General features: G+C 43.7%; 1 protein-coding gene across 9 annotated transcripts in view; it reads right to left on the bottom strand.

Annotated features, from left to right (window-relative positions):
• Window positions 1-25,026, bottom strand: part of ADD1 (adducin 1) — a 115,209-nt gene that overhangs the window by 46,598 nt on the left and 43,585 nt on the right. For all 9 annotated transcript variants that reach the window (XM_069744734.1, XM_069744732.1, XM_069744736.1 and 6 more), the window contains exons 2-3: window positions 4,285-4,498; window positions 1,541-1,703 (exon numbers count right to left, since the gene is read on the bottom strand). In XM_069744734.1, the coding sequence (XP_069600835.1) occupies window positions 1,541-1,703; window positions 4,285-4,479 (358 nt within the window). In that variant the 5' untranslated portion in view covers window positions 4,480-4,498. The remainder of the gene's footprint in view (window positions 1-1,540; window positions 1,704-4,284; window positions 4,499-25,026) is intronic.

The raw sequence follows: 25,026 nt of genomic DNA, 5'->3' as shown, positions 1-25,026 counted from the left end.
GTGTAATTTAAAACTACAACTTGTCCGGCAAAAATCAAGCTCTCATACGGCTATGTGGATGGAAAAAAAAAGAGCTAAGACTCTTGGAAGAAAGGGAGGAAAAGATGGGGAAAAAAATCCCCAACCCAAACCCATCTACAGCACACGGCTGTGGATTATGACTATCCTATAGCAAGGGCATCTACAGCACACGGCTGTGGATTAGGACTATCCTATAGCAAGGGCATCTACAGCACACGGCTGTGGATTAGGACTACCCTTTGGTGAGGCCATCTACAGCACACGGCTGTGGATTAGGACTACCCTTTGGTGAGGCCATCTACAGCACACGGCTGTGTTAGGACTATCCTATAGCAAGGCCATCTAGAGCACACGGCTGTGGATTACGACTACCCTTTGGCAAGGGCATCTACAGCACACGGCTGTGGATTACGACTACCCTTTGGCAAGGCCATCTAGAGCACACGGCTGTGGATTACGACTACCCTTTGGCAAGGCCATCTAGAGCACACGGCTGTGGATTACGACTACCCTTTGGCAAGGCCATCTAGAGCACACGGCTGTGGATTACGACTACCCTTTGGCAAGGGCATCTACAGCACACGGCTGTGGATTAGGACTATCCTATAGCAAGGCCATCTACAGCACACGGCTGTGTTAGGACTATCCTATAGCAAGGCCATCTAGAGCACACGGCTGTGGATTAGGACTACCCTTTGTCGAGGCCATCTACAGCACACGGCCGTGGATTAAGACTATCCTTTGGTGAGACCATCTACAGTACACGGCTGTGGATTAGGACTATACTTTGGCAAGGCCATCTATAGCACACGGCTGTGGATTAGGACTATCCTTTGGCAAAGCCATCTATAGCACACGGCTGTGGATTAGGACTATCCTATGGCGAGGCCATCAATAGCACACGGCTGTGGATTAGGACTATTCTTTGGCGAGGCCATCTATAGCACACGGCTGTGGATTAGGACTATCCTTTGGCAAAGCCATCTACAGCACACGGCTGTGGCTTAGGACTATCCTTTGGCAAAGCCATCTATAGCACACGGCTGTGGATTAGGACTATCCTTTGGCAAGGCCATCTATAGCACACGGCTGTGGATTAGGACTATCCTATGGCGAGGCCATCTATAGCACACGGCTGTGGATTAGGACTATTCTTTGGCGAGGCCATTTACAGCACACAGCAGTGGATCTCACTCTTTGGAAGCCAACAGAATCAGAGGATTGAAGGGGCCACTGGAATTGGGGACAAAGCCGCCCAGTTGCTATCGAAACTATGGAGCTGTGAAATATAAATTAATGTAAATTTATGAAGATGAATTCTCAAATTTGGCCCCCACTGGTCAGATATCGATGGCCAATCCAACAATTTTTAACTTTTATGTTTTGTAAACACAGTGAGCAAACGCAGTTGTTCCCACTGTATCCATATCACAAATAACGCAGTTCTCCAACACTGATTACTATATATTATTACACCCACCCCTCATGCTTTTTCAGGGCAACAGTATAGCGCACTTACTCAGGTTTAATGCCGCCATCCCGCCATGCGGAGCTGATGGGTAAACACTTGGTACCGTCGTAGTCATGAAGTCTGCTATCTGTTGTAGAGCCAGCAGACCAGTTGGGTTTTTTCCTTTCTTCAGCTGGTCTTGGATCATTGTTTCCAGTTCATCACAAAATGCCTGAAAAATAATTAAGCTCAGTGGCAAAAAAAAACCCAAAACACAAAAAGGTCTTTCTCTATAGAGAGTTTTAGGATGCCCTGCATAGACTCACATGGATCTGTTAATTAGCCATCCGTTTTTGTTTTTTTTTTCATTTGCAAAAGGATCAGGGTATTTTTGCTTACAGGATCCAGTAACAGTTCAATTCTTTTTGCGCTTACTGGATCCAGTAGTAGGATCAGTTTGTTAAAAAAGTGGATCCAGCAAGCAAAAAACTAATTCTTTACCCATGGAAAAAAAAATGGATGGCTAAATTAACGATCCTAGACTTCAATGCTAAAGAAAAACGGATGCAAAAGAGACTAGTTATTTAAAAACGGACTGAAAAGTTGTGTTCGCACAACTTTTTTGCCAACAGATTGCTGCTGGATCTGTCCTAACGGATGATTACTGGACATGGGAACATAGCCTAACTTTCACTGAACAACCCCTGGAGAAAGGAGTGGATTTATTGGGTAAGGAACTATGTAACAAACTATCAGATTTTTTTTTTTTGTTTCTCCTGCGCTGACCATTCAATTTCAAGAACTGCTTAAGGGTATGTTCACACTATGCGGTTTTTACTGCGGAACTGCGGCGATTTTGCCGCTGCGGGTCCGCAGCTGTTTTCCATGCAGGGTACAGTACAATGTTACCCTATGGAAAACAAAAACCGCAGTGCACATGATGCGGAAAAACCCAAAAAAAACCGCGCTGAATTGCTGCGGAAAAAAAGAAGGACCATGTCACTTCTTTGTGCAGAATCGCAGCGATTCTGCACCCATAGAAATGCATTGAACCGCTTAATTCCCGCATGGGGCTGTGCCCACCATGCGGGAAGTAATGCGGATAATGTGCGGGTTATACCCGGGGTGGAGGAGAGGAGACTCTCCTCCAGGCCCCGGGAACCATATTTGTGTTAAAAAAAAAAAAAAAGAATTAAAATAAAAAATAATGCTATACTCACCTCTGAAGTCTCAGCGCTGCACGCGGCCGTCCGGTCTCAGGTTTGCTATGCGACCAGGACCTGCGGTGACGTCGCGGTCACATGACCGTGATGTCACCGAAGGTCCTGGTCGCACAGCATCTTTGGAACCGGACCGTATATGTATATGTGTATATATATATATATATATATATATATATATATATATATATATATATATATATATATATATATATATATATATATATATATATATCAGTATTTTATTATTTTTAACATTACTATTGATGCTGCATATGCAGCATCAATAGTAGGGGTAAAATCCCGCAGCGGAACCCGCAGGACAAATTGCGATAAATCTGCAGGGATAACCGCAGCGGGTTTGCCCTGCAGATTTATCAAATCCGCTGCGGGAAAACCCGCAGGACAGGTCGCAACGTGTGAATGTGGCCTAAGGGTATGTTCACACATGGCATTTTTGAAGAATGTATTTCCAGCGCATTTTAGGCAGTGTACTCTGTGCATGAAATAAGCAGCGTTTTACAATACCAACATATTTTATGAAATTTCTGAAATCTCATGCACACGGTGCGGTTTTCTTTAAACGTTTATTCTGAGTCCCAGTTGCGACTTTTGCCAAGATGTAGCGATCAGTTCTTTCAGTATTTTTTGCAGTGATTTTCATCCATTCAAATGAATGGGTAAAAAGCTCAAGTAAAAACAATGCAAGAAAAGAAGCAAAAAAACAAAAAAAAATAGATTTTAATGCAACAATTTTTTTTTTATTTTTTTTTAATGGAGGGGTGGGGAAAATAAATAAATAAATAAAATAAAAAAATCAGTAGACTGACGTCATGGGCCCCTCACCCCCAGAAGCAGAGGGTAGAGGAGCTGGAATATCCTTTTAGAGGGTCATTCCCAGAAGTGAGCCACTACCTAATCACATCCATAGCTTTCGGATCTTTTGAGGTGCGACTGCAAAGAGCAAGCTCCGAAATGCCTCATGTCCATGCAGCGGTCGCTGCACGTGCACCACACTTTGCCATTCATTCCCCATGGGACGGCCTCAGAAAGCAGAGATCGGCTAAGAAGCTATTACTAGGAATTCTACAAAGGATGGATTGGCAGTATGCATGTGTAGCTCCTGCCGTGTTAAGTGAGCGCTTTGCTCTCTGGTAGTGGATCCCTCCCTACCCAATGTGTGGTTTCAAAAAACACTTTTTTTGCAGCGTTTTGTAAAAGTGTCAATTTTGCTGTGGGAAGTTTGCAGCACAAATGCAAAGTTGGGCCCATATGGCTAATCTGTATATACACCAAAACATCCAATAATCGCATTACAATTTAGAAAAGCTTGGTGTGTTTAATTGAAGAAGTAGTGAGCCCTTTCTGGGCCGATTTCTGCACTGATCAAATCGGCCTTCATGCAGCAACATTTAACGAGAGTGTTGAGAAGTAAATGTCACGCTGCTGCTGCCCGGGACCTGCAGGAGATCAATCACTTTAATTAAAATGCCTCAGATTCCAGATTTATTCCCAGCTACACACAGTGTCCTGGCGACAGTAATGTCAATGAGGTTCTCCGAAGTGACGCGATTCAGACTGGGTCTTACTCACCGGGCTCTGAAGGATCATGGACACCCTCTTCTTCTGCTCCATCATATTGAAGTCCTGACGAAGGTCCGGTGCCATGTTCCTCTCTCTCAAGTATTCTGGGTTGTTCTCGTCCACACGGTCAAAATACTTCTCTTTATGGGGAGCATTTGTTGGGGGTGGTGAAGTCACCACCCCTGCATTGGATTCACCATTCATAGTTTGACTTTATCAGGCCCTGGATGAAGGCACAAAAGAAATACCATGTATTATTTGCATAAATAAAAAAATAAAAATATCGTCATAGGATTTGATTATATGCATACAAAAATTGCACGTTTCAGGTACAATTACAGCTTGATAAAATATATATATATATATAGATAGATAGATAGATAGATATATCTATATATAGATATATATATATATTTGTTGGGAGAGGATAAAGACCCTGCCGGACAACATCTCCCCTGAAAACAAAACGATCGAGTACAGAAATGACATCAACCCAATAACCCAATCTGCTGGGACGCGTTAGGAGGACCTCACACACATCAGATGATCGGCCGATCCCACCAACTTTCATCTAACATGTACCTGAAGGCCACCATCAGATGGTAATTTACAGTAGATAAAATGGACATTTTATTTTTAACACCTTAAATATGATAAAATACGGGCATCCTACAGCTTTATTTTATTACAAAAAAAAGCCGTTTCAGTTTTTACCACTTCAATGTTTATCTGTAGCAAAGCCCAAGATGGAAAACCGCCCGCGCCATCCTGCCGACGCCTCTTACATACACAAGGGGTGGTCCTATGAAGTGATTTGCACCACTGTACCGATATTAAAGTTGCACGTTTGGTGGGCGATCCTTGAGCTGTCAGAAGTGGTAAGAAGCTGCAAAGTGTGAAAGTGAATGAATGTTATGAAGACAACAGTGCATTGGGCTACGATGTTAGAGCAGTAGCCAAAGTTTGGCGCTTACGTTACAGATCTCGGGCCTTTTTATTTTCTAAAGGTTCAACAAGTAGTGATGCCATAATGGAAGGAAGTGAACCGTCCGTTCAATTAGCAAAAAATGTCACTATCTCTGTAATGATCATTTCACATAACACTGCAGCTCCACTCTTTGCCAAACGTGCATATGCCCCAAGCTTGGCCATGTCTGCTAAAAACTGCCCCCAGGAAGCAAACTAACAAAAAAAAATCTATTTTATGTATATGTTATGGTACACTGGTTCTTGTTATAAATGCTTTTCGTTACATAGGCCACCAGGACCCTGCTGTCATCCCCCCGATGGCGCCATACACCGACTATAGTGACTGAGCCCATCGCCGACTCATCCGGCACAGAGGAGCCGCTCCGCCATCCCAATATATGAAGGCAGCGTACACTCCATGGCAACTTACAAGGATCAGCTTTAACCCTGCTGTTCTGTTCGGTCTGGGGAGACCTATTTTGAACTTTGGTATTTTTTGGGGTGTTCAAGATGCGGTTCTGAAACTTGTGGTTGATTGACTTAAATGAGGATGGGTCGGTCGGCCACGGGTTTCAGAGCCGCATCTTGAATATTTTAAAGAATATTGAAGTTCAAAGTCGGTCATTTTTGACCAACAGAACAGCAGGGTTAAAAGGAGGAGAAGATAATTGTACTCCATTACAAGGACATTTTATTAAATATAAATTGAAGTAAATAACGGGCTCTCTCATGCAGAACACACACTTTACTGGAACGAGGGGGAAAATTGCATTACAACCACGAAAGCATTAAGCTACTTACTGGTAGCGGCATTTCTCGGAGGCCCATGACAGCACGACGAGAGAGGGGATCCGCCCATTAGGAACAGGAAACCTACAGATACAAAAGGGCGGTACCTCTCCCTTGCCTCAGTTGTATTTCAGAGTCTTGAGAAGACTACCGCGGTTAGTGGCACAAAAAATATACACTATATACAAATTATATACAGATTATATACAAATCTCCAGCTAATTATTTGGAACTGGTATCATGTGTGAGATATATACATCTATAGGAAGTGCAACCCCCACGTGAATAGGGAGGGAACTAAGGGTGCTGTCATGGGCCTCCGAGAAATGCCGCTACCAGTAAGTAGCTTAATGCTTTACTCGGACTCCCATGACCGCACGACGAGAGAATTACAGAGATGTAAGGTACCTTAGGGAGGGACTATGGCTTGTAGCACCCTTAACCCGAATGTGAGATCAGAGGAAGCCCCCAAATCCAACCTATAGTGCTTAAAGAAGGTGGACGGGGATGACCATGTGGCCGCCTTACATATCTGGTCGATTGATACTCCAGATTTTTCCGCCCAGGATGTAGCCATGGCCCTGGTGGAATGCGCCCTCAGATTCTGCGGAGCCGGACCCCCACCTGCAGTATAAGCCAAAGCCTCCCTAATCCACTTTGCTAGTGTGTATTTTGATACCCTGAGTCCCTTTCTAGGATTTTGGAAAGATAAAAATAATGCATCATCTTTCTTCCATGTGTCGGTAACAGAGATGTATTCTAGCAGGCATCTCCTCACGTCTAATGTATGGAGTAGTTCTTCCTTAGGGTTAGCAGGATTAGGGAGGAAGGATGGTAAAATTATCTCTTGTGACCTGTGAAACCGTGATGACACTTTTGGTAAATAGGCTGGGTCCGGTTTCTGGTAGAAACTCTGTATAAGGGGATACCCTGGAGAGAGCTTGTATGTCTCCTATTCTACGGGCAGATGTAATTGCTACCAGAAAAGCTGTCTTAAGGGATAAGGCCTTAATTGAAGCTGATTGTAAAGGTTCAAATGGCTCTTTAGTCAATGCTGATAGGACTAAGTTGAGATCCCAAGGCATAGATCTATCTTTCTGAATGGGTCTAGATCTACTGGATGCCTTAATGAACCTTGAGATCCAGTAATTATTGGCGATGTTACAGGAGAATAGAGCCCCTAGGGCCGAGACCTGTACCTTTAGAGTACTAGTGGATAGACCTAGCTCTAAGCCTTTTTGCAGGAATTCTAAAATTTGTTTTACAGGTATTCCTTCTTCTAAATTGAAATCAGAAGAGGCCAGAAACTTTCGCCAGGTCCTGGCGTAGATCGTTGTGGTTATTTGTTTCCTACTTTTCATAAGGGTTTCAATCAAACTCGGGGAGAACCCTTTGTTTTTCAGTAACGCCCTTTCAAAATCCATGCCGTTAAATGAAGGTTCTTTACTTGCGGATGACTGATCGGACCCTGGTAGAGCAAATCCGGAATCTCCGGAAGCACCCAGGGATCCTCCACTGACATGATCCTGAGCCAAGTGAACCAGGCCCTTCTGGCCCAGAATGGGGCAATCAATATAACCCTGGCTCGATCTTCTCTTATCTTCCTGACTACTAAGGGTAATAGGCCTAGTGGAGGAAATGCATATGCCAGCTGAAAATCCCAATTGATCAGAAAAGCGTCTACGGCTAGAGGATTCTCCCTGGGATTTAGGGAACAGAATTTTGTTGTCTTCCGGTTGTCCCTGGTAGCAAATAGATCTACATCTGGATGTCCCCATTTGTGGACAATCTGATCGAACACACGATTGTTTAGGGACCACTCCCCTTGCTTCAAGGTGTTGCGGCTTAGAAAGTCCGCTTTGACGTTTTCCTTTCCTCTTATGTGTAGAGCGGATAGGGATAAAAAGTGATTCTCTGCTGTCTGGAACAGACGATCCGCCACTCTCATCAGTGACTCGGAATGAGTTCCACCCTGATGATTTATGTACGCGACCGTCACCCGGTTGTCCGATAGGATCTTGACATGATGACCCTGCAGATATGAGAGGAATTTTTTCACTGAAAGCTCTACTGCCATTAACTCTTTCTGGTTGGAGGAGGCTGATATTAGGGGAGGGGGCCATAGACCCTGAATCATCATGTCATCCATGTGTGCTCCCCAACCCGCAGGGCTAGCATCAGTTGTTACCACACGTGTTACCTGAGACACCCAGGGAACCCCCGCCGATAAAGTTTCACTGACTAGCCACCACTTAAGAGATGTGAGTGCTTTTGGACCTAAAGTAACCTGACTCTGCAGGGACCCCTGTAAGATTTTGTCATTAACCAGCACCTCATATTGTAATGGTCTGGTGTGGAATTGGGCCCAACGGACAGCGGGAATGCAAGAGGTTAAGGAACCCAATAGTGACATAGCCTGTCTAAGGGTCATGGATGGTTTGTCAATTGCTTTAGACACCTGTTGCTGGATATGTAATGATTTGTCGGGTGGAAGACAACACTGTTGGGATTCTGAGTTTAATGACAGTCCTAAGAATCTTTGTATTTTTTGAGGCTGTAAACGCGATTTCTCATAATTTATGATCCACCCCAGACGCTCCAGTCTGGATGTGGCTGTTTCTAGCTGGGATAGGCAATGGTCTGCTGAGCTCCCTACTATAAGGAAGTCATCCAAGTAGAGAATGATCAGGATGTCGGACTCTCGTAAGTGCGCCATGACCTCGGCCACTAGTTTTGTGAACACCCTAGGAGCCGCTGATAAGCCAAAGGGGAGAGCTCTGAACTGGAAATGGCGAATGCTACCCTCCATTGACACCGCTACTCTCAGGAACTTCTGGAAATCTTCATGTATTGGGACATGATAGTATGCGTCTTTAAGATCTACAACTACCATGAAACAGTGATTAAACAATATCTTTATTGCTGAATTAATCGTTTCCATTTTGAAGGATTCATTAACCAGGAACTCATTAAGACACTTTAGATTAATGATCGTTCTAAATGATCCATCCGGCTTCTTGATCAGAAAAAGAGGAGAATAAAATCCCCTTCCTTTTTCTGAATCTGGAATTTCCACCAATACATTCTTGGCGCATAAGTTCATGACTTCAGCCTCTAGGGCTGCTTGCTCCAGGGGGGAGGAACGATAAGGGGTTAATTTGAATTTATCCCGAGGCCAATGATTGAAGTCCAGCTTTAGACCTTTAGTAACAATGCCTCTGACCCATCTACTGTTCGTTATGTCAAGCCATGCTGAGGAGAATGCTGACAGTCTACCCCCCACAGGGATTGCTAGTCATTGGTCTGGTTTTTTCTGATCCTTTGAGGAACGGCGAAACATATATCCCGTACCTCTACCGCGTCTGTCTTCCCATCTGAAACTCTCTCTAGTGGGAGAGGACCCGCGTTTCTTCCCACGACCAAATCTTCTTCGACTGAAGGGTCGGCGGTAGGATGCCGAGTACAGACTTGGGAACTTCTTTTTATCATCGCCTGCCTTTTCCAGCAACTCGTCCAGCGTTGGACCAAAGAGATACTGTCCCTCGCACGGAATGGCGCAGAGCTTAGTTCTGGGCTGGATGTCACCTGACCAGCACTTTAACCATAGGGCCCTGCGAGCCGCGTTAGATAGACCTGCCGCTCTGGCCGCCATCCTGACAGAGTCCACAGAAGCATCCGATAGGAAGGCTGCAGCATTCTGAATTGTCGGAAGCGCTTTCAGAATAGAATCTCTGGATGCCCCATCCTTCAGCTGAGACTCTAATTGATCTAGCCAGACCATTAATGACCTGGCTGTGCACGTTGCGGCCACTGCTGGTCTGAGGGATCCAGCCGCCATCTCCCAGGTACCTTTTAGAAAAATATCCGCCTTTCTGTCTAGGGGATCTTTGAGGGACCCCATATCCTCAAAGGGTAATGAGGCTTTCTTTGACGCCTTTGCTACTGCCGCGTCCAACCTCGGAGCTTTATCCCATGTCTCCACCACCGGATCATCAAAGGGATACCTGCGCTTTAAAGCCGGCGGTAAGGCCCCCTTTTTTTCCGGTTTCTTCCATTCTCGGAGTATCAATTCTTGGATCTTCTCATTTACCGGAAAAGATCTATGTTTCTTACGATCTAAACCACTAAACATTAACTCCTGTTTTGAGGGCTGTGATTTGGGTTCCTCTATACCCATCGTGCCTCTAACCGATTTGACTACCTTGTCAATCTTATCCAAGGGTAGACAAAATCGTCCAGACTCCTCATCTGATGAAGAGGAGAAAGGACTAGAGAGATAGATACTTTCTTCTCTTTCCTCTTCTGACGAATTAGAGTCCAGAGGGGTCCTATGCTTCGGGCCTTCCGCTTGGGATAGGGATCGTAATGACTCCCTTACTTCTAGCCGGATCATTTCTTTTAAATTTGCCGTACTCACGGACTCTTCTGCTACCTGGGGGAGGACAATATAGGTGATAACCACTATCTGACCTAAGGTCACTTCCGCCCAACCACTCCTGTAGACCTCACCGTCTGTTGTATACAGGGGGCACATAACTTTTTAGTACCAGAGTCGGGTAAGGGGACTCCACAGAGGGCACACTCCTTATGCTTGGATTTTTCCGTACTTTTCTTCCCCGGAATCCGAGGGGGTTCTTTCCTAGTCGAAGCTCTGGATCCCTGTTCGGATGAGCTTTTTCGACTGGGTTGGTCGCCTCTATCCTTTTTGGGCTTCTGACGCATCTCGTCTGACAGCTGCTGCTGCTGCTCACCACCACTCTCCATGACGGATTATGACCAAAAGCAGGGTTCTGCCATTGTAACCTGCTTATATCCCCCTTGGATCCGGTCAGCAGATAGGCCAGCGCTATCCCTATTGGTTCTGGACACAGCTAGGAGGGCAGAGGGCTGTTGGACGAACCGGCGTTCAGATGCGATGGGCGCCGCCATCTTGGATCGCCTGCGCAGACGTCCGGCGACCCGGAAGCGGCTACCAAACTCCGCCCCCCCACGTCACTGCACCCGGAAACGCTGCAGCACATGCTGAGAGCGGTGCAGGACGCCGGGGGCGGATCGGCAGCGCTCCGGAGCTCCCCACACATCCGAGCCCGGCACCCGCAGCCATGCCGCACCGCTGCACCACCAATGGGAATATCTTACCTGCGCTGACGCTGATGGATGCAGGAAATCCTCCGGACTCCGCTCCCTGCTGCGAACGCCACTGCCGTGAAGTCCAGCAAGGACCACCGTGGCGTCTCCAGGGATCTCCGCACCGGCCGAGGTAGGAGACCCCCCCGCTACCGTAATCGGCCGGCCGGCCTGGGCCTTCTGTCTGTAGGCACCCGTCCCCTCAGGAACAGGAAACCAACTGAGGCAAGGGAGAGGTACCGCCCTTTTGTATCTGTAGGTTTCCTGTTCCTAATGGGCGGATCCCCTCTCTCGTCGTGCTGTCATGGGAGTCCGAGTAAATAAAGGTCACGTCTGACGTGAAGATGAACACTCTGGGCTACTGCATTAGTACAGCACTTGGGTGAGTGGGAAAAAGACCCCAAATATTCTACCGATTTGGGGACAATCCAGTGATATTACAGCTATAGTGGGTGCATAATGCTATACACCTTTTTAGCAGTTCTCAGCCAATCACTCGTTTTGCAAATTTTTCCCCAAATACACTCAACCCAGCAGGGGATGAGCGGCTGCCGGACGCCGATTCCAAACCTCCCTTTCCAGGTCATCAGTCATCACAGGAGGCCAAGTTGTAAAATGTCCAATAGGACTGTTTTAGAGGATGAGAAATCATTGCAAAAGGCCAGGAGAGGAGAGTACAGCTTAGTTTTTATTACCTTATCTATTACTCTTAGGACTCATTGACATCAGCACTGTATACTTTGCCTGACATCACACCTGCATTTCTTCATCCCAAGTCATATGGCAAGGCTTGTTAAAAAGTCAATATTAGACTTTTTGCATGGCCACTTTTAATACATAAGGCTAGAGATCATGTTCTCTTCCTCGCTGAAGAGGCAATTTGCATATTTAATTTCCCCAGAGGAGCATGCATGGCATAAAAGTCTCCTCACTCTGGCATGCCAGGCTTGGATTGTCACTCTCCACAAGGAGAAACGTTAGTCCTTAGACCCCAGTTTAAAAGGCCCCCATACCCATTATCTGAAAATGGGCCAAAGAACGGTTGGTGGTCAGTCAGAAGAACAATCGTTTAGGAGCCTCAAATACATCTCAGGCCACGTTGGCCAGTACAACATTGCTTCATTTTTATGAAGGATGTATACTTCTCTAGTTCCAACCACGCAGATGCTGCTATTCCCCATCACTATGTCATGTCACCCAAAGGGACATATGTCATGTCACCCAAAGGGACATATGTCATGTCACCCAAAGGGATACAGCAGCGTCCACACTGCTGGAACAATGCAAGTACACACAGGTTTATTTTCTGTGTTGCCTAAACTGATTAAGCAGGGGATGTCCAGTAATAATTCTGCCCCACCGTGTCAGACTTCAATGGAGCACATTCCCCTGGTAACACTCTGCTCATTAGTGATCCACACTTCACAGGAGCCCCACATCTCTATCCATGCCTTACAGCATCTCTGCTTCCTGCCCCCAAACATCTCCTTAATCTTCTCACGTGTACTTACTGCCTCCCGCAGTGAACAGTGCGTGCAAGCGCCGAACTCTGACCCGCTAAATACCAAGCGAAAAGTCAGATGTCCCCGCCAGAAAGCCTCATCCCCAGCATGAATGCACAAAGACTTCCACTGTCAGCCACTTCGCCCCTTTCCATATTTCACCCCACAGAAAATATTCACAGAAATACAAAACTGATCCATAATTGGGGCTATATACTATACAGTATTTAGTGTGTGCATACATGATACACACACCCCAAATCTATATTTATTAGGGATGAGCGAGCACTGTGTGCGCTTCTTGTGCTCCAGCAACAGGCGTGGCTGCACCTGCCCCACGGAGTCTGCGTGCACCATCAGCAGCACTTCCATCTCCCCGTCCCTTATGCATTTTCTAATGGCTAGGTCTCTGGAAACCAAGTTGCCTTGATTAATTGAAACCAATTTTTTTGTTGTTGTTCATTAAGAAAATTTAATCAACTGCAGCAGGCCAAGCGGTTTTTACAAATTTTAAACTTTCATAATTATACATAAAGCAGGTTAAACTGTTTGAATGACTACTGAATCCATATATATTTTTTTAAAACTTTTTTTTATACTTTTCTTGCAGTTTTATATACCACCTTAATGTAAGATTAATAGTGATGATTTCTCGAGCATGCTCGGGGGTCCTCCGAGTATTTTTTAGTGCTCGCAACCAGGCAACCCCCACATGTACTTATGCTGCTAACAGATGTAAATCATTCAGCTGCGGCAACAAAAACTAAACTTCCGAGCGCTAAAAAAATACTCGGAGGTCACCTGAGCGTGCTCGGGAATTCTCGAGTAGTTTTTTTTTTTTGGAGTTTTATATACCACCGTAAGGGTATGTGCACACGTTCAGGTTTTTTCGCGATAAAAATGCATTAGAAACTGCAGACATATGCATCCTATCATTTAGAATGCATTCTGCAATTTTTGTGCACATGATGCGTTTTTTTTCCGCGAAAAAAACGCATCGCGGTAAAAAAAAAAAAAAAAAAGCATCATGTTCATTAACCCCTTTCTGCCATTAGACGTACTATTGCGTCCATGTGGGGTGGGCTTTACTTCCCAAGGACGCAATAGTACGTCATATGCGATCGGCAGCGCTCACGGGGGGAGCGCCGCCGATCGCGGCCGGGTGTCAGCTGTTTATCGCAGCTGACATCCGGCACTATGTGCCAGGAGCGGTCACGGACCGCCCCCGGCACACCGCGATCAAAGATGATCGCGATGTGCCGGCGGTACAGGGAAGCACCGCGCAGGGAGGGGGCTCCCTGCGGGCTTCCCTGAGCCCCCCGCAGCAACGCGATGTGATCGCGTTGCTGCGAGGGTCTCACCTCCCTCCCTGCTCCCTCCAGCCCCGGATCCAAGATGGCCGCGGATCCGGGTCCTGCAGGGAGGGAGGTGGCTTCACAGAGCCTGCTCAGAACAGGCACTGTGAAGCAGCCTGCACTCCTATCAGATCAGTGATCTGACAGAGTGCTGTGCAAACTGTCAGATCACTGATCTGTGATGTCCCCCCCTGGGACAAAGTAAAAAAGTAAAAAAAAAAAATTTCAAATGTGTAAAAAAAAATAAAAAAAATATTCCAAAATAATGAAAAAAAAAAAAAAAAATTATTCCCATAAATACATTTCTTTATCTAAATAAAAAAAAAAAAACAATAAAAGTACACATATTTAGTATCGCCGCGTCCGTAACGGCCCGACCTATAAAACTGGCCCACTAGTTAACCCCTTCAGTAAACACCGTAAGAAAAAAAAAAAAAAAACGAGGCAAAAAACAACGCTTTATTATCATACCGCCGAACAAAAAGTGGAATAACACGCGATCAAAAAGACAGATATAAATAACCATGGTACCGCTGAAAACGTCATCTTGTCCCGCAAAAAACGAGCCGCCATACAGCATCATCAGCAAAAAAATAAAAAAGTTATAGTCCTGAGAATAAAGCGATGCAAAAATAATTATTTTTTCTATAAAATAGTTTTTATCGTATAAAAGCGCCAAAACATAAAAAAATGATATAAATGAGGTGTCGCTGTAATCGTACTGACCCGAAGAATAAAACTGCTTCATCAATTTTACCAAACGCGGAACGGTATAAACGCCTCCCCCAAAAGAAATTCATGAATAGCTGGTTTTTGGTCATTCTGCCTCACAAAAATCGGAATAAAAAGCGATCAAAAAATGTCACGTGCCCGAAAATGTTACCAATAAAAACATCAACTCGTCCCGCAAAAACCAAGACCTCACATGACTCTGTGGACCAGAATATAGAAAAATTATAGCTCTCAAAATGTGGTAACGCAAAAAATATTTTTTGCAATAAAAAGCGTCTTTCAGTGTGTGACGGCTGCCAATCATAAAAATCCGCTAAAAAACCCGCTATAAAAGTAAATCAAACCCCCCTTCATCACCCCCTTAGTTAGGGAAAAATTAAAAAAATGTATTTATTTCCATTTTCCCATTAGGGCTAGGGTTAGAGTTAGGGCTAGGGTTAGGGCTAGGGTTAGGGCTAGGGTTAGGGCTAGGGCTAGGGCTAGGGCTAGGGCTAGGGTTAGGGCTAGGGTTAGGGTTAGGGCTAGGGTTAGGGCTAGGGTTAGGGTTAGGGCTAGGGTTAGGGCTAGGGCTACAGTTTGGGTTGGGGCTAAAGTTACAGTTAGGGTTTAGATTACATTTACGGTTGGGAATAGGGTTGGGATTAGGGTTAGGGGTGTGTCAGGGTTAGAGGTGTGGTTAGGGTTACTGTTGGGATTAGGGTTAGGGATGTGTTTGGATTAGGGTTTCAGTTATAATTGGGGGGTTTCCACTGTTTAGGCACATCAGGGGCTCTCCAAACGCGACATGGCGTCCGATCTCAATTCCAGCCAATTCTGCGTTGAAAAAGTAAAACAGTGCTTCTTCCCTTCCGAGCTCTCCCGTGTGCCCAAACAGGGGTTTACCCCAACATATGGGGTATCAGCGTACTCAGGACAAATAGGACAACAACTTTTGGGGTCCAATTTCTCCTGCTACCCTTGGGAAAATACAAAACTCGGGGCTAAAACATATTTTTTGTGGGAAAAAAAAAGATTTTTTATTTTCACGGCTCTGCGTTATAAACTGTAGTGAAACACTTGGGGGTTCAAAGTTCTCACAACACATCTAGATTAGTTCCCTGGGGGGTCTAATTTCCAATATGGGGTCACTTGTGGGGGGTTTCTACTGTTTAGGTACATTAGGGGTTCTGCAAACGCAATGTGACGTCTGCAGACCATTCCATCTAAGTCTGCATTCCAAATGGCGCTCCTTCCCTTCCGAGCTCTGCCATGCGCTCAAACGTTGGTTTCCCCCAACATACGGGGTATCAGCGTACTCAGGACAAATTGGACAACAACTTTTGGGGTCGAATTTCTCCTCTTACCCTCGGGAAAATACAAAACTGGGGGCTAAAAAATAATTTTGGGGGGAAAGATTTTTTTTTTTAATTTTCACGGCTCTGCGTTACAAACTGTAGTGAAACACTTGGGGGTTCAAAGCTATCACAACACATCTAGATGAGTTCCTTAGGGGGTCTAGTTTCCAAAATGGTGTCACTTGTGGGAGGTTTCTACTGTTTAGGTACATTAGGGGCTCTGCAAATGCAATGTGACACCTGCAGACCATTCCATCTAAGTCCTCATTCCAAATGGAGCTCCTTCCCTTCCGAGCCCTCCCATGCGCCCAAACAGTGGTTCCCCCCCACATATGGGGTATCAGCGCACTCAGGACAAATTGGACAACAACTTTTGGGGTTGAATTTCTCCTCTTACCCTCGGGAAAATACAAAACTGGGGGCTAAAAAATAATTTTGGGGGGAAAGATTTTTTTTTTTAATTTTCACGGCTCTGCGTTACAAACTGTAGTGAAACACTTGGGGGTTCAAAGCTATCACAACACATCTAGATGAGTTCCTTAGGGGGTCTAGTTTCCAAAATGGTGTCACTTGTGGGAGGTTTCTACTGTTTAGGTACATTAGGGGCTCTGCAAATGCAATGTGACACCTGCAGACCATTCCATCTAAGTCCTCATTCCAAATGGAGCTCCTTCCCTTCCGAGCCCTCCCATGCGCCCAAACAGTGGTTCCCCCCCACATATGGGGTATCAGCGCACTCAGGACAAATTGGACAACAAATTGTGGGGTCGAATTTCTCCTTTTACCCTCGGGAAAATACAAAACTGGGGGCTAAAAAATAATTTTTGTGGGAAAAAATTTTTGTTTTATTTTTACGGCTCTCCATTATAAACTTCTGTGAAGCCCTTGGTGGGTCAAAGCGCTCAGCACACATCTAGATAAGTTCCTAAGGGGGTCTACTTTCCAAAATGGTGTCACTTGTGGGGGGTTTCTACTGTTTAGGTACATTAGGGGCTCTGCAAACGCAATGTGACACCTGCAGACCATTCCATCTAAGTCTGCATTCAAATGGCACTCCTTCCCTTCTGAGCCCTCCCATGTGCCCAAACAGTGGTTCCCCCCACATATGGTGTATCATCGCACTCAGGACAAATTGGGCAACAAATTTTGGGGTCCAATTTCTCCTGTTACCCTCAGGAAAATACAAAACTGGGGGCTAAAAAAATAATTTTTGTGGGAAAAAAATTTTGTTTTATTTTTACGGCTCTGCATTATAAACTTCTGTGAAGCACTTGGTGGGTCAAAGTGCTCACCACACCTCTAGATAAGTTCCTTAGGGGGTCTACTTTCCAAAATGGTGTCATTTGTGGGGGGTTTCAATGTTTAGGCACATCAGTGGCTCTTCAAACGCAACATGGCGTCCCATCTCAATTCCTGTCAATTTTGCTTTGAAAAGTCAAACGGCGCTCCTTCCCTTCCGAGCTCTCCCATCCACCCAAACAGTGGTTTACCCCCACATATGGGGTATCCGCGTACTCAGGACAAATTGTACAACAACTTTTGGGGTCCAATTTCTTCTCTTACCCTTGGGAAAATAAAAAATTGGGGGCAAAAAGATAATTTTTGTGAAAAAATATGATTTTTTATTTTTACGGTTCTACATTATAAACTTCTGTGAAGCACTTGGTGGGTCAAAGTGCTCACCACACCTCTAGATAAGTTCCTTAGGGGGTCTACTTTCCAAAATGGTGTCACTTGTGGGGGGTTTCAATGTTTAGGCACATCAGTGGTTCTTCAAACGCAACATGACGTCCCATCTCAATTCCTGTCAATTTTGCATTGAAAAGTCAAACGGCGCTCCTTCCCTTCCGAGCTCTCCCATCCGCCCAAACAGTGGTTTACCCCCACATATGGGCTATCAGCGTACTCAGGACAAATTGTACAACAACTTTTGGGGTCCAATTTCTTCTCTTACCCTTGGGAAAATAAAAAATTGGGGGCAAAAAGATAATTTTTGTGAAAAAATATGATTTTTTATTTTTACGGTTCTACATTATAAACTTCTGTGAAGCACTTGTTGGGTCAAAGTGCTCACCACACCTCTAGATAAGTTCCTTAGGGGGTCTACTTTCCAAAATGGTGTCACTTGTGGGGGGTTTCAATGTTTAGCCACATCAGGGGCTCTCCAAACGAAACATGGCGTCCCATCTCAATTCCAGTCAATTTTGCATTGAAAAGTCAAATGGCACTCCTTCGCTTCCGAGCTCTGCCATGCGCCCAAACAGTGGTTTACCCCCACATGTGGGGTATTGGCATACTCAGGACAAATTGTACAACAATGTTTGGGGTCCATTTTCTCCTGTTACCCTTGGTAAAATAAAACAAATTGGAGCTGAATTACATTTTTTGTGAAAAAAAGTTAAATGTTCATTTTTATTTAAACATTCAAAAAATTCCTGTGAAGCACCAGAAGGGTTAATAAACTTCTTGAATATGGTTTTGAGCACCTTGAGGGGTGTAGTTTTTAGAATGGTGTCACACTTGGGTATTTTCTATCATATAGACCCCTCAAAATGACTTCAAATGAGATGTGGTCCCTAAAATAAAATGGTGTTGTAGAAATGAGAAATTGCTGGTCAACTTTTAACCCTTATAACTCCCTAACAAAAAAAAATTTTGGTTCCAAAATTATGCTGATGTAAAGTAGACATGTGGGAAATGTTACTTATTAAGTATTTTGTGTGACATATCTCTGTGATTTAATTGCATAAAAATTCAAAGTTGGAAAATTGCGAAATTTTCATAATTTTCGCCAAATTTCCGTTTTTTTCACAAATAAACGCAGGTTATATCAAATAATTTTTACCATTTTCATGAAGTACAATATGTCACGAGAAAACAATGTCAGAATCACCAGGATCCATTGAAGCGTTCCAGAGTTATAACCTCATAAAGGGACAGTGGTCAGAATTGTAAAAATTGGCCCGGTCATTAACGTGCAAACCACCCTTGGGGGTAAAGGGGTTAATTTTGTGGATTTTCTGTGGTTTTTCCCGCAATTCTATGCATTTGGGGGAAAAAACGCACCAAAAACGCGTGAAAAAACGCGAAAAAAAAAACCATGTGGATTTCTGGCAGAAATGTCAGGTTTTTCTCAGGAAAATTTCTGCCAGAAATCCTGACGTGTGCACATAGCCTAACAGTGAGCACGTTACACTGTATGGATGACAGTATAGTCAGATTTTTTTCTTTGACAGATTTATTTACTAGCAGATTTCTTAAAATCAGGATGCACTTTGAAATCTACGGCACTTCCCTCTTTTTGTACAGAAACTAATTCCAGTTTGCTTACCACTTTCTATAAACTTGGTTCCCCTGTATTTCCTTGCATGCCCTTGCGGCGGTGGGGTGGCAGCGGCTCAGGGCAGTGCACCGGCTTACGTGGTCATTCCTGTGTCCCCTGTGCAGTGACAGCTGGCGCCTGGATCACATCACAAGGGATTTCAGCTATTTTGGTGATGTGGCTAGTAAATACATGCTGCAGCACTGTGCTCAGATCAGATAGGAACTCCATTCAAGGAGCCCTAAACCACTTCAGCTCCTACAGTCACTGGGTAACGTGGAGATCTGTGGGTGTCAGGATTTGGTAGGTAGCGCTAGATTAAATGGACCAGATGTCTGACATCCCTCTGTAATAAGCCATCCCATAATTTGTGCTCATCTCCTCCCTCCGATTCTTCACCAGTATCTACACTTATGTAACCCCAGCGATGCACATGACCCTTTTCTATACTACTATACACATGGCCCACAAATCACTGCCATTACCGTCCTCATGCCATTACTGCACCTCTGGTCCTCCAGTTGAGATCCAGTGATATTTAACCCATCGGACAGAGATGGGTTATGACCCCCATTCACCCGAAGAGGACTAAGCATTCTTTTCATTAGAGGAGCTTGGAAGGTATATCTTAGCGGGTTGGAGAAGTGTAGAAGAGAAAATATATATTAAAATATATATTATTAAAATATAAATTATATATATATATATATATATATATATATATATATATATATATATATATATATATATATATATATATACACATATATATATATATACACATATATACATATATATACATATATATATACATACATATATATATACATATATATATACATACATACATACAGGTCCTTCTCAAAAAATTAGCATATAGTGTTAAATTTCATTATTTCCCATAATGTAATGATTACAATTAAACTTTCATATATTATAGATTCATTATCTACCAACTGAAATTTGTCAGGTCTTTTATTGTTTTAATACTGATGATTTTGGCATACAACTCCTGATAACCCAAAAAACCTGTCTCAATAAATTAGCATATCAAGAAAAGGTTCTCTAAACGACCTATTACCCAAATCTTCTGAATCAACTAATTAACTCTAAACACATGCAAAAGATACCTGAGGCTTTTATAAACTCCCTGCCTGGTTCATTACTCAAAACCCCCATCATGGGTAAGACTAGCGACCTGACAGATGTCAAGAAGGCCATCATTGACACTCTCAAGCAAGAGGGTAAGACCCAAAAAGAAATTTCTCAACAAAAAGACTGTTCCCAGAGTGCTGTATCAAGGCACCTCAATGGTAAGTCTGTTGGAAGGAAACAATGTGGCAGAAAACGCTGTACAACGAGAAGAGGAGACTGGACCCTGAGGAAGATTGTGGAGAAGGACCGATTCCAGACCTTGGGGAACCTGAGGAAGCAGTGGACTGAGTCTGGTGTGGAAACATCCAGAGCCACCGTGCACAGGCGTGTGCAGGAAATGGGCTACAGGTGCCGCATTCCCCAGGTAAAGCCACTTTTGAGCTACAGAGAAGCAGCACTGGACTGTTGCTAAGTGGTCCCAAGTACTTTTTTCTGATGAAAGCAAATTTTGCATGTCATTCGGAAATCAAGGTGCCAGAGTCTGGAGGAAGACTGGGGAGAAGGAAATGCCAAAATGCCTGAAGTCCAGTGTCAAGTACCCACAGTCAGTGATGGTGTGGGGTGCCATGTCAGCTGCTGGTGTTGGTCCACTGTGTTTCATCAAGGGCAGGGTCAATGCAGCTAGCTATCAGGAGATTTTGGAGCACTTCATGCTTCCATCGGCTGAAATGCTTTATGGAGATGAAGATTTCATTTTTCAGCACGACCTGGCACCTGCTCACAGTGCCAAAACCACTGGTAAATGGTTTACTGACCATGGTATTACTGTGCTCAATTGGCCTGCCAACTCTCCTGACCTGAACCCCATAGAGAATCTGTGGGATATTGTGAAGAGAAAGTCGAGAGACGCAAGACCCAACACTCTGGATGAGCTTAAGGCCGCTATTGAAGCATCCTGGGCCTCCATAATATCTCAGCAGTGTCACAGGCTGATTGCCTCCATGCCACGCCGCATTGAAGCAGTCATTTCTGCCAAAGGATTCCCGACCAAGTATTGAGTGCATAACTGAACATTATTATTTGTTTGTTTTTTTGTTTGTTATTAAAAAACACTTTTATTTGATTGGATGGGTGAAATATGCTAATTTATTGAGACAGGTTTTTTGGGTTATCAGGAGTTGTATGCCAAAATCATCAGTATTAAAACAATAAAAGACCTGACAAATTTCAGTTGGTGGATAATGAATCTATAATATATGAAAGTTTAATTGTAATCATTACATTATGGTAAATAATGAAATTTAACACTATATGCTAATTTTTTGAGAAGGACCTATATATATATATATATATATATATATATATATATATATATATATATATATATATATATATATATATATATATATATATATATACACACACACACACACACACACACACATTATATACACACACACATTGTATACATACACGCACACATTATATACACACATTATATACACACATATTGTATACATACACACTGGGTGAAATAAGCATTAAACAAGTCACCCATTTTTTAAGTAAATGTATTTCTTAAAAGCTGCTATTGACATGAAATACTCTCCCAATGTTGATAACATTCCATCCAATCCACACAGGCAAAGAAACAAAACCACAGAGGTCCATAAATTATGTGCAACAAGAAATGACACAGGGAAAAAGTATTGAACACCTAAAGAAAGAAATGCAGAAAGTCATGACACCAGCAGACATTTCATTAACTAGAAAGTAATCCCTGCCACTTAGTGACAAATAATAGTCAGCTTGTTCAAATGATGGTCTATAAAAAGGTGTCATTACCAAGGTGCCACACAAGAAACATCTCATGATGGGTAAAACCATTGAGCTGTCTCAAGACCTTCACAACCTTATTGCTGCAAAATATACTGATGGTATCGGTTACAGAAGAATTTCTTAACTACTGAAGGTACCATTGAGCAGTGTTCGGGCCATAATCCAGAAGTGGAAAGAACATAATTTCACCATAAACAGGTCACAACCAGGTGCTCTCCCGCAAGTTTTCAGACAGAGTGAAAAGAATTATCCGAAGAATTGTCCAAGAGCCCACCTGTGAAGAGCTACAGAACACCTGGAATTAGCAAGTACAAGTGTTTTAACAAAAACTATAAGTAATGCTCTCAGCCTCCACGGCCTGTATGCATGCTCCCTACTGAAGAATCCATTGCTAGGGCAGCACAGTGGTTAGCATTGCAGCGCTGGGGTCCTGGCCTCAATCGCACCAAGTAGAACATCTGAAAGGAGTTTGTATGTTCTCCCCGTGTTTGTGTGCGTTTCCTCTGGTTTCCTACCGCACTCTAAAGACATCCTGATAGGGAATCTACATTGTGAGCCCCATTGGGGACAGCGATAATAATGCATCCAAAGTGCTGTGGAATATGATAGTGCTATATAAGCAATGCATAAAAAATAATAATAGCTGAACAAGCAGCATGTTCAAGCGCATTTAAAGTATCTCAACATTTAGACAAGCCTGTGAAATACTGGGAGACCACAGTCTGATCAGATCAGACCAAAATTTAACTCTTTGGTTACCATAAGGCTGTGTGCACACGTTGCTGTTTTTCCCCCCATAAAAACGCTATAAAACCGCAAAAAAAAAAAAACGCATACAATAAGCATCCCATCATTTAGAATGAATTCTGCATGTTTTGTGCACATGATGCGGTTTTTTTCCACGAAAAAAACACATTGCGGTAAAAAATGCAGCATGTTCATTCATTTTGTGGATTTTTTTGCGGATTTCCCACTACAAAATGCATTGGGAAATGTCCGGAACAAAATGCATCAAAAACGCATGCAGATTTCTTGTGGATTTCTTGCAGAAAATTTTAGGTTTTTCTCAGGAATTTTCTGCGAGAAATCCTGAACGTGTGCACACAGCCTAATACACAACATGGTTGGAAGCCAAAAGGAACAGGATTTCAGCATAGTTTTCCAAACCGTCTGTTAAGAGGTAGAGATTGTGCTACAAGGTTATTTTGACTCAGTTTTGCAAAATGCACAAAGCTGCCAAGTGCATATTATACACCCTACCAATAATTAATTACAAATAAAAGCATTAGTTGCCCCCACAATCACACACTGCTGACAAATGAGAATATCATGGGACCCCCCCAAAAAACACCCCACACACTTGACCACTGTGTCCTTTTAAATGAAAGCTCAGCTTCCTTTTCTCGCTCTATCTAGTCACCCAAAATAAAAGCAGTTCCCATTGATGCAGAATATGAAAGCTCACACCAAACATAAGAAGAATGATGCTGTGTAATCTTACAATAAAGGCCAGTGAGCATGTCAGGCGACCAATAAGACCAACAATGGAGGTTCACGACTACAAGCCTGGCAGGAAATTCTTACATGTAGACCAGGTACATCCCCGCTCCGATGATGGAAACCACTTGTCTGGTTGGCTCCACTATTCAGACGGCTCTGGCAGGTTTTCATGGCCGGCTACTCTTCTATGAGGGCTGGCAGCCGGAGAGTACTGCTTAGAAGATCAGTTTGTACAATACATTGTTCGGCTACTCACTCCGACTCCTAAGAAACGGAATTCTCCTGGCCTACCCTACTTTTCCACTTTCTGTGCAGCTGCAAACTATTAGAGACCAGATTTCTTTGCAGAAAACAAAAATGAGACACTTTAGCAATGTAGCATGGACCAGCCGGGCAAAACGCCATATCCACTGCATCACTAAACTCTTCCCGTCACCAGACATGGGAGAGCGACTGAATTCCGACTGCACGGGTCTGGAAATGTTACATCTTTCATCCGGATATTTTCGCCAGCTCGACAGAAAGTGCCACAGTGCTACCGACAACCGTGCTAGTGCAGACCGTCCTAGCGAACGGGAAAGTCATCAAAAAGTCTCCAGGTTAAATTAGGTTTTTATCGTAAAAAAAATTTTTTTTTTCCCCAAATGTATAATAAAAAAAATTCTTGAATTTAATTTTCACCCTGGCAACTTTGTATAGAAGTATAAATTTGGCTTTTCGAACCTGAGCAAACATCATAGTGAGGAGGCGAGCTGTGATATCACCTATTGTGAATGGTGGATCCTGTGTTATCTACTGTATATAGCGGTGTTATCTGTCATTGCACAGGAGGAGGAGGAGGTGAGCTGTGACATCACCTATTGTGAATGGTGGATCCTGTGTTATCTACTGTATATAGAGGTGTATCAGTCATTGTACAGGAATGGTGGATCCAGTGATATCTACGGTATATAGAGGTGTATCAGTCACTGTACAGGAATGGTGGATCCAGTGATATCTACTGTATATAGAGGTGTATCAGTCACTGTACAGGAATGGTGGATCCAGTGATATCTACTGTATATAGAGGTGTATCAGTCATTGTACAGGAATGGTGGATCCTGTGATATCTACTGTATATAGACGTGTATCAGTCATTGTACAGGAATGGTGGATCCTGTGATATCTACTGTATATAGACGTGTATC

The sequence above is a fragment of the Ranitomeya imitator genome, chromosome 1 (assembly GCF_032444005.1).
Source record: "Ranitomeya imitator isolate aRanImi1 chromosome 1, aRanImi1.pri, whole genome shotgun sequence".
In the NCBI taxonomy this organism is placed as follows: Eukaryota; Metazoa; Chordata; class Amphibia; order Anura; family Dendrobatidae; genus Ranitomeya; species Ranitomeya imitator.
Note: the sequence above shows the minus strand (reverse complement) of the source record. Positions and strands in the feature narration are given on the sequence as shown.